The sequence below is a fragment of the Oreochromis niloticus genome, linkage group LG8 (genome assembly GCF_001858045.2).
Source record: "Oreochromis niloticus isolate F11D_XX linkage group LG8, O_niloticus_UMD_NMBU, whole genome shotgun sequence".
Lineage (NCBI taxonomy): Eukaryota > Metazoa > Chordata > Actinopteri > Cichliformes > Cichlidae > Oreochromis > Oreochromis niloticus.
Genome location: NC_031973.2, coordinates 20,275,297 through 20,286,438, shown reverse-complemented (window position 1 = coordinate 20,286,438; position 11,142 = coordinate 20,275,297). Strand labels below are relative to the sequence as shown.

The window sequence follows — 11,142 nt, the reverse complement described above, 5'->3', positions numbered from 1 at the left end:
TGTTGGATATTTGATGACTTTTGATATAATATTCAAACATTTATAATATAATTACAAATAAAACAAACAAAACAAAACTTGTTGCAGAGGTCAAATCATTTCTGAGGTTTAATGAGTCTCTGGTGTAAATGTCCAGTATTGAACAGCTCAATGCAGCTTACAGGTGCCCTAACAGCGCCACCTTCTGGCAAGTCATATTACTATGTTACTCATTACAACAGTACTATAAAGAAATGTTATATACACATTATACACTGTAAAAACCCATTAACATATATTTTACGCATGTTAGGTCTATGTGTTGATGTGTAACACATTACACAAAAAGGATACTTAATACATTAATGTAAAAATAACTTGACTTATATGTTAACATATTCAGAATTATTAAGTAAATAAAAAGTTTTTCAGGGTTGCACTGAAATCAATGGACCTGTAGCTTTGTCGTGTACAGCTCGTCCCAGGTTTTGCATTTAGCTGTCGACTGCTGCACCCACAGAGCAAAATATTTTATCAGGTTACATTTGTGACTCTGCAGGATTTTTCAGTCTCGTGTATTGCTACCATAATTAGTATCACAGCTGCATCGGCAAGTCATATGATACTTATGGCATGTATCGTGATTTAAATAGTGTATCATATAATATCTATCTATAATTTCTTTGTGAGTGAACTACTGCTTGTCTCTCCTGAGGTATCATACATTTTTATGACCACTTGATTGAAAAGTTCTGGGGCCCCATACACAGGAATGGCCCTGATAAATGTCCTAAGACTTAACATTGCACTTGGCTTGTTAAGAAGTAAAATCTTAGGTGAGTTTTAAGCATACCTCCCAGGGTCCAGTCACACTAGGGAAAACAGTGGTCGGAGACCGCTGTGCGGAAAAAAAAGTATGCCTGTATGCAATTAACTTGCAGTGTTATTGCCTTTGAAATGGTCGCTTCAAAGACGGATCATTTTGAAGCGATGGTCCGCTGCCGCCTTTAAACCAACTTTGGTGCGTCGATTTGGCAATAAAACTGGGATAAAACAGTAATAAGACAAAGTCAGTCTGCTATAAATTTTTGATTGAGCAGGGTTAAGTTGGCACTTAAGCGCAATCTGTTTGCAGTAATACCCTAATTGACATCTGTTGCCGTCTACCTCAGTCCTCAGTCAGTCCTACCGGAGCCAGGGGCGGACTCAGCACCAGTGGACTGGGAAAACGTTATAAATTTATAAACAAACAGCTGCAGCTAATTCATTCCATTAATGACCAGCATTATATCAAGAGCAACGTAATTGTGTGTCTCAAAAATGAGGATACCAGAAATGTAATAACAACACAATGCAGTTTGAATTCATGTTTCAGGCACGTTTTGCTCTGAAAACAGTGTGACAGTTGAGAAAAGTGAGAGAAGGCGGAAGGAGAATCAACATGTTTATGCTATAAAACATTAACTTTTAGTGTGTCAAACTTGATACATGAGTTTTTGAATCTTACATCATCAGTGTGATTTCTTTCCCCCCTGAAAAAATTGCACAACATATTTTTTAAGAAATAAATTGCAAAGAAAAAAACAGATGTGGTAAGCATGATACAAATTAAAACTCATATATCAAAATTAATATTTAATTAATTTTAAAGCGTTAGAAGGGTCAATAAACGCTCAATTTTCTGTCTTAAGTTAATTGTTCAGACTTTAAAAGAATGAGGGTGATCTCTTATTTTGTCATGAATAACTGGGGACTGTGTGGTCCTGAGAACTGAGGTTCAGGTGGAGCCCAGATTTTATCCAGACATTTACTTCACTGCAAACATTTCCTTCATATACCTGAAATCTATGTACACTTTGTGAACCTGAATTGGAGTTATGCACCAGGGCTGCTGTCTCACATCCCACAGTTAGAAAACCTTGAATTAAGGCATCTGTTAATAAATGTTACGCATAAAATATTAATTTAACTAATCCTAACGTACTATAACATTCAGACACTGCTATAATACACTAGCACAGTCCCATTAATAGCTCCATTTTGACAGACACATGTAATGTATGTATTAGTGTCTGTCGAGGGAAGGAAAGAAAGGGAAAGAAAGAAAAATGAATCTTGCTCTGTGTGCACGCTGCTGAGAAAAGGCAACGCTGAAATGTGATTAAACACTGTAACTCACTGTAAAAAGGATAACAAGCTGTATCCTCATATGTGGTTCTCCTCCAGCCTTCTGAAGGTCTGAACATAAGACATGCTTTGCAGCATTAAATTCAGTGCAGCTTGCAGTGAATTGCCCACCACAAATCTTTGTAACTGACACTGACGTGATTCATTGTATCCTCACTTGGAGAACTAAGCATGATGGTGCAGACGAGTTGCTCATCCGTGCAGACTGACTCCGGCTTGCAGCAACTTACTGCAACATTTTGGCAATCTATTTGCATTTATAAATAAACTGGCAATTATTTGGAAATCTTTGCCAATCTTGAGTTCAACTGAAATAATTTGGAGGCAGTTGCCTCCCCCCAGACGACCTGTGCAAATGCCTTGCAATCAAAAGCGATCGCTCAGAGGTTGAGGGTACTGTACACTCAACCTCTGCGTGACCAGTTGGTCAGCAATTTGTATTTGGTCCCAAAAAACCACTAGAGATTGCCTATTTTTTTTCCTAGTGTGACTGAGGCCATAGGAGCATTTTTGTTATTTTAACCCCTGGATATTATTGAGCTTAAGTATTGTCGGTCAGCTCATACTACTTACCTGCTCTTTAGGTTGCTACCATAGTAATGATTTGTTATTGGACAATACATATATTCAACAGTAGTATAAAAGTCAGAATTTCTAGCTGTGCACAGTGATTATTTCAACATGTTAAACACTGTTGTTAGTGGTAGTATGTGGGAGTTAACATTAGGATGGTTCAGACAGCCTTTGACTTAAAGAACAAATGTTCTGTTGGTGTTTTTTTTCTTTAGGACGAATGGACCTTCTGCTCTGTTTTAGTGTTTTTTTCTATATCCTTTACAAATAACAATGGGTACACAAAATACAGAAATACCAGAAGGTAATATCCTTCCAAGATTTGACTTTAGGTGTGCAGGGTAACTTGTGAGAGGGTTGGGAAGCCACAATGTCGCAACACATTAGGAATATTTTGTCCAACCTTCCTACTAGAAACAGGTAAGTCTGGTTTGTGTGCAGAGGCAGGGGGCAGGGAGGGTACCCTGGGGAATTTGGTCAGTTATTCTGGTTTCCGACCGGAGGAAACTCATTCTCGTCATCCAGACAAACGGGGCCCTCAGCAAATTCGTGCTCGGGGATGACTTCACCCCTCTGAGCTCCACCGTCTTCGGAGTAGCCTGGAAATAAGCAAAGAAAGAGCATTTTAAGATTTCAAATATTTCTGATCATATTTGGATGGCCAGGGTTTTAACTATAAAGAAACAAGCTTCATTTAAACAGGAGTCACTTGACAACAATACTAAGGGTTGAACATACACACGCAATTTACAGCTGTGTTTAACAGCCATTAAACATAAAGTATGCCGACTATGCTCATTTTAAAATGCCAGCCTTAAATCTTACCCATTAGAGTGGTGGAGGAGGGTGCGGTCGTGGGGAGAGCCACAGTGGCAGCATATGTTTGGCTAGCTGGCTGTGGAGGGACATCCTCTGGGTTCTCCTCTTCCTTCTGGTCCCCCTGCTCCTCATTGGACTCAAAGAGCCTGAGGAAGCATGGAAGAAATGGGCTGAATACGATTTAACACCTAAGGTAATGTGACAACAGGAATACACAACAATGTGAGATTTTTAAACAGCAACAAAAGATGGAAAAGTATGGAAGTAAGGAAATGGACAACTGTTTAAATGCATACAGACACAAAAACTGGGCATTCAAGCCTTTTCAGCTCCAACATGTGATTATAGTGCAAATGATTACATCTTCATCTTCACCTTTCTTTCTGCCTCAAGATGTTTTTAAACTTAAACTTTTTAGTTAGAGTAAGTCAAGGGGAACCAAAATAAGTGTACATTTTAATTTAGAATTAGGATTTCCTGCCATATTTATAACCTGTACATCCCACTAAGATATACACACCTGTGCTTTTGAACAAGGACACACTCGCCTCCATCCTGTGGATCCACATTATAGATGTAAAGATACCCATCTGAAGATGCCACAAGCAGGCGAGGAAGCTTCTGAATCCTGACAACAACATCAACAAAAACAACACACACACACAATATAAATGAACCTGCACAGATACAGACTTGTTTTTTTTAATATACCTGTATAGTTGTAGTTCTCTTACATAGCGAGGGCACAAATGTTCTTCAGACCGAACATGTTGAGTCGCACTGTGGCAAAGGCTCTGTCCTGATTCATCATGTCAGATACCTGAGTGGGTAAGTAGGTACTGGCTGCTGTGAACATTTTCCCCACATATGCTGACCATGTAGGGGACTCTTCCTCTTGGCTGGAATCAAACAAGATGCTTTGTAGTTAAAGAGAAGAAAACATTTAACATGAATAAATTACTACTAAAGATAACAGTTTTATAATATAATGGAGCAATGAGACTTAGAAAAAAGTGCTGTTTTTAATAATAACACAGCAGAGAGGGCTAGGCATTCATTTACTCTATACAACAACGTTTGAGACAAAAGCATCTCAACTGTCAGTGAGTCCCCCATGCAAAATAAAATAATAGTAATGGTGAAGCAGGATAATACTCATCTAAACAATGGTTTATTATCAGAAATCTGATGTGTCTCAATTTCTGCTGAAACATTTGGATGGTAGGGTCAGAATTTGGCATAAACACCACGAAAACATGGATTCCTCCTACCTTTTATCAACGGTTTAGGCAAAGTTAGCCAAGAAAATACTCCTCCACACATGTAATGGTGTGGGGGAGTATTTTGTAGGCTAGCTTTGGGTCCCTTAGAAACAACTGAGCATCATCTAAATGCTACTCAGCCTACCCAAGTATTGTTACTGAGCATGCACATCCCTATACACGGTACACCACTGTCTAATAAAACCCTATATCTCAAAGCTCAAGCCATCCCTTTCTTGATCATGACAGGGAGTCTGCTGTATTCACATGGCCTCCAGCCTCACACCTTTTGGGATGTGACCAACAGGAGAATTACAGCTGTGTGATACCATTATGTCAATATGCTCCAAAAGACCTAAGGAATATTTTCAGCATCCATCCATTATCTTCTGGTTATCCAATACAAGGCTGCAGGTTTTAGGGCAAGAGGCAGGGTACGCCCTTGACAGGTCCCCAGTCTAACACTTAGAGACAGAAAACCATTTGCACTCACAATTTAGAATCACCAGTTAACCTAAACCCACTAACTGCATGTCTTTGCACTGTGGGATTAAGACAGAGTGTCTGGAGAGAACCCACGCAAACACAGGGAGAACATGCAAACCCCACACAGAAACACCCTGACCCTGCTGTTCACCTTGTTGAAATTCTGCCATTAAGAATTAATGCTGAAGACAAAACTGGGTCCAATCCTGTGCCAACTACTTTTTTAGATGTACCTAATAAAGTGACTGTGAATATTTACATTAATTAACATATGACTTTATATAATAGGATTATAGGATTAATATTATTCTGAACACATTTTTTTTTTCAAAATTACATAGTGAGTGACTGAAAAAGGAAGCTTGAAAAAGGAAGAGAGAGTCAACCTTGGGCTGTGCTGCTCCAGTTTAAAGATATGGACCGTCTCAGTGTTGCTGGAGGCACACAGGAACTGTGCATCTGCACTGAAGGACAGCGAACTGATACTAACATATCTGGAACACACACAGGAAACAGAAAAAGAAACAAAACAGTGAGATTTAATTTCTTTTAAGTAATCCAAAACTAACATTACAGTGATGTATTATTAAAGCCCGTGCGTGACTTTGACTTTAAGGATATTTGTCTGAGATAAGAAATGACTCTGCAAACCTTTGCACACAGTCCGGTCACAGCAGTGTGAGTGTTGAAACGCTGTGTATGACAGCCTCCTTACTATCTTACAGTGTAATGTTTCCGTGACCCCACCACTCACATTACTGTTAGTCAGTCACTGACACTGGAACCTACTCAGCACATTCACAGCCATGTATCACTGGCTGTTGAGCAGAAGATCAGTAAAGTATCTTACTCACCAAAACATGTAACTGGTGAGTATTACCAGATTGCACTGCTCACGTTCATGTCACGAGAAATTTATTAAACCTCTTTCCTACATTATGAGTCATGTTTGTTCACTGATTTTTATTTATTTTTTTCAATTTTGACTGCTGGTCAGTACTTAATGCCTAAACTACGAGAAAAGAAGAGTAATAACCTTTTCATGCCTCGGCGAAATTCAAACAGCTTCTGTCCTTCAGGGATGCCGAAGACTCTGATGACAGTACCCTGTGGAGGAAAGCCTGGTCAGGAGGGACTGATGTGTAACAAAAGAGAAGGAAGTGGAAAAAGGAAATCAAGCCCTCACCTTCTCTGAAGCACTAGCCAGCTTTGTGCCGGAGGCGTTGAATGTGAGAGCTGCCAGGGGACTGTCATGGGCCTGGATCAGCGTCACAGTGCTCTAAAGGGGCAACAATGTACTTTAACACAAGGCTGCTCTTTTCCCCCATGGGGTTTCCAGGTGACATGAAAACAGCTGCATTTCTTTCCTTTGTTGCCTCACCAGGTTGTTGGCATCATAGACTGTGATCTCTCCCATGGTGGCGCTACCAGGATACGCCAGGAAGGAGTTGCCATGGTTGATGGAGAGTGCACAGAGACCTATAAAGGAGACGAGGATTATTTAGTATTTTATCTTTTTTTTTTCTTTTCATAATCAATGATTTGGCTTTTTTGCCTATTGGAGCTAACGTGCATTATCTAATGTGACTTATTACTTATAAAGAATAATGCTGTTGGGTCAGTGAATATACTGGATCAAGCAACTGTTGCATGCTTTTTTAAACACAGTGCTTTGGAAAGCCTATGAAATGCAAAATTCTTATCACTGTTACAGGAACTGAAGCGCCTTGTCAGATTTAATCAGTATTGATAGGACAGAGTCCATTTGCTGACTTTATGATTGTTGTCTGCTTGTTTTGTAAATTAAAAATGTATCCACAGTGGCTTTCAGTCAAAAAAGTAATGTAAACTCCACTTGCATGATTAATTGCACAGCTAATACACATGTATATGATAATACTTTTGCTCACAGTCCCCCAAATATTCCCATATATCATTCAAGTGTCACAAAATGCATAAATTTCATTGCATTGGATAGCATAATGTCTAACCAAATTGTAGCTGCATTTATTTTCTCTGCACACAGTAACTTCTAACACTCTCTTTAATCACTTAATCACCTTTAAAGCCAACTGGAATCCCGGGCAGGCTACGTAAAAGACATGCTGATCCCATCTGAACTGTATGCAGCCTTCATAAACAGTATGGCAACCTTAAAATCTCAGCTGAGCCCTTTCTGGCTGTTCTAAGGTGACCATATGTCTGCCATCAGGGCCTCTCGGCTTTTGTGGCTCGCAGCTTCATTGACTTCCCTTAGATCTTTTCTGAAAACATTTTTTTATAGACCAGGTTTTATGTGATGTGTCTGTTTGCCTTTCTGATATTATTTTTGTTCGTTTTCTACTGACATTTTGCATTCAGTTCTATGCCCCTTTTTCTTGTATCAATTTTATCTTCTTTTTTTTAATCTATTATTGTTTGCGATTGCAGACTGGCTTTCTATTTTCATTTACCTTCTGAGCATCCTTCTTTTGCCTTCATTAAAAAATTTTGTGAAGAGATTTTAAAGGTGCTGTACTATTACTAATGCTTCAGTGTCTTTCAGCCTACAGAGCGACTTGGCAACATCTGGACATCAGTCTGTCTTTGTAACAGTTGGTTTTTTTTGGTTATGTTTCAGCAGGCAAAGCTTTAATTTCTTCCAAAAGCTGTAGTTTACCTGAGGGGTTGGTGGGTGTGTTGAGCAGCGTCTTAAGGAGCTTCATGTCTTTGATATTGTGGATGTAGATCGACTCTTCGAGGCACACCACGAGCCGCTGACGTTGAAAGCGACACGAGCACAAGAACATGTAATTATCAGCACCAACCGCGATGATAAAGGGGTATGCAAAGCTGTCGCTCTTGTTTTTACCTGTCTGTTGAGCCTGACAGAGAGGATGTTGTTGGAGTAGCTGTAGTTACAAATTTCCGTGCCTTTCTTAAAGTGATAGACGTTCATTCGTCGTGGCATGGACAGACTGACCACAACCACCAGGCTGCTGGAGAACAGTCGCTCCACTATATAGACATCTGGACACTCCACTGGGAAGAAAAACCAGATGAATCTCTTGAATACTTGTATACTTCTACTCAGAGAAGTTATGGAAAGTACCTCTCATGTCAAAATTCATTTATAGTACATTCACAGTGAACAATATCCCATCTATTTGTGAGCTGTGAGAATGGTTTGACCTGTATCGGACTCGCTGCCAGTCTTTGTGGCAGCCTTTTGGTACAAAAAAAGAAGAAGCGCCTCTGTCTGCGTTTACCTACCTCGCACATCAGACTAAACATGACTTGAACAACCTAAATTAAGGTGAACATGACCACAGCTCAAACTATGCTCTGCAGACTTCTGTCACTGTGTACTCGTGTCATATTTAGGGGGCAGTATGCAGGTTTGTTTGTTTGCTGATTAAAGAGAGTGAAGAACAGTGTCACTCCTACCCCCTTCATGGATGCAGTCCAGTTTGTCCACAGCTGTGACTGAGAAGAGCCGGTAGCCAGTCTTAGTGCCCACTGATAGAGAGCTACAATGGAAGCACACCCAAATACAGAGCTTTTTTTAGTAACACTGTAGTTACAAAGTATACCATCTGCCTTTAATTTAAGTTGGATACACTGGAATACCTTAAAAAAATAAGGTTTTTAGTATTATACACCAACACACACATACGGTCACTAGTATAATACTGTAAACCATTGTGAGGGTTATAATGGATCATAGATACAAATGCTGTAATAGCTACTTTCTAGGTAAGAAAATAATACACTGTGGCCTGAGTTGACTTCCTTACAGCTCTACTGATAACTAACCCATCATTGTCCATGATGCAATAGTAGCATGACCATAACTGACAACAGGGTTAGGACATGGTTATCAGATCACAGAACTACTTTGTTAGGCTTAGGGCAGCTTAAGCCTGCCACAAAGAATTTCAGGCAAACATCTGTTTATGTCCAGAAGTCTTTGGCACCTGAGTCATTATCATGCTTAGGCAACAAAGCCTTAAAGCGAATACCATTAAAAGCGGTTAATTTCTATAAAGATGCCTGCCTTCCTAGCTCAGCTGGAGATGAGAGGAGCACAATAGCATTGTGGTCAGCAGGCTTATTTGGCTGTTTAGCCTGAAGCATACCCAAAGGAGTTCTTTGTTTAAGTAGACACAGTTTGTGAATTCTTGGTTCAGTGTGGGATACTGTAAAGCAGATTTTTCTTAAAGCTCCGTTTATTTTCATTATTAACAAATAGCACTGCACGTTGACTGGAAGTGTAAGCAAGAGACTGTTAAACTGTGTTACTACAAGTTTGGTTATAATACTAAAAGACTAGTCTAAAGTGCAATGGGCCTTTAAGATTAACACAGTGGCCTACTTCACATCCAGCTCTATGGGACTCTCGTCTAGAAGTTTAAATGGTGCACACAAAAAGGTTACTCCATTTTGCATGCGCTCAAAGACTTTGCGGCAAAAAATGTCTCGTCAGAAACTAAACCACATTATAGAAATGCAGCTGAAAATAATTATGCAACGGTCAGGTGTATCAAGAAGATTGAGTTCATGCAGGGCCCAGCTCGCAGGTCGCTTACGTGGTGTCCTGGTTAAACGAGGCACAGATGAAACCTCGATGCACTCCGGGGTCGTCGGATAAATCCGGTGACTCCATCCCAGCAGCTGAATTCCCCCTCCTCTAGAGGTCGGAGGCCTTGGGCCCGGGTCGATCCCCGCCGGAGCCCGCTTCCCCTTTTGCTGCTCCCGGACTGTAAGCGCCACGCTCACACTCTTCGGGGACAGGAATGTCCGGGCAGGCTGGTTCAGATGGTGCACATCCTAAACAGGAGCGTGAGCTGCTATGGCTAACCGGAACGGGAGCAAAGATAAACAGGAACAGCCCACTGACGACCGTTTCACTTCGGGGAGTCTACACTCTCGTTGTTATTATTGTGTTATTAACTTCCAGTGTTCACACAGGAAAACAAAAACAGCTGATGGGAGGATGCGTCACCCAGAGGTACATCGTGATTGGCTTTCCAGCCATACGTCTGCACGCCTCTCTGGTTTTTCTATTGGTCAAGTTGATAAAAGCCCGTGAACGGTTTTAGCAAACAGCTATCAATCAACCGAGCGGCTCGTTTAAGAGGAAAAACTGGTGATTGGCCAGTTTTGCTTTCAGTCTTGTCACGAGGAATTGTTTTGATGATTTGATTGGATGAAAACCCAGTGAAACGCAAACAGCTTCAATTACAGTACCCAATTTTTGGTAATAGTTTACTTTAAAAAACAAAAAACAAAAACAAAATAATATGAAATTAAATATACTACTATAATATATATGTAAAAATATTTTTTGTAAGAACATTTTTAATTTATTCTTATACGAAAATATTTCTATTTCAAGGTTTCGATTTAAAGCATTGACGTGAATTCAGGTTTTAAAACAACTAATTAACCATAAAAACAAACAAAAGATTAAGTAGTTTAAAGCTTTTACTATTAGGCTAAAACTGTGACCCAAAGAAAGTCTTTCCTCTTTCATTTCCTACTTGCGGTGGCTGTTCATCTCTGTTGTGTCTATGTTCGTTTATCATGCTTACAAAAATAAAAATGTAAATTAAAAACTTGGATGTGCAATACATTACTGAGTCATTATTGTTGGCTGTTTGAGCCACGTCTAGATGCAGTTGAAGTGCAGACTTCCTGCTTTAATTTAATATATGATAATAAGAGAATTTTTTTCTTTTTGACAGCAGGAGCTTTCAAATTTAGTGGCACACTTGGCATCAGTTTCAGACTTTTAAATACTTAACTGATGTTGAAATAGTGAGTAAATAGCCCAGTCTTGCAAAAGAAACAGCAA

At 39.8% G+C, this 11,142-nt stretch overlaps 1 protein-coding gene across 1 annotated transcript; it reads right to left on the bottom strand.

Moving 5' to 3' along the window:
• Nucleotides 1-211: 211 nt before the first annotated feature.
• On the bottom strand, nucleotides 212-10,401 carry wipi1 (WD repeat domain, phosphoinositide interacting 1). The gene is made up of 12 exons (XM_003438739.4): nucleotides 9,875-10,401; nucleotides 8,733-8,815; nucleotides 8,158-8,327; nucleotides 7,966-8,062; nucleotides 6,688-6,785; nucleotides 6,493-6,585; nucleotides 6,343-6,413; nucleotides 5,693-5,800; nucleotides 4,293-4,457; nucleotides 4,079-4,186; nucleotides 3,565-3,704; nucleotides 212-3,338 (listed from the first exon to the last, which is right to left on the bottom strand). Exons 1-12 carry the CDS (start codon nucleotides 9,949-9,951, stop codon nucleotides 3,217-3,219), a joined length of 1,332 nt encoding a protein of 443 aa, XP_003438787.1. The 5' UTR covers nucleotides 9,952-10,401; the 3' UTR covers nucleotides 212-3,216.
• Nucleotides 10,402-11,142: the final 741 nt, after the last annotated feature.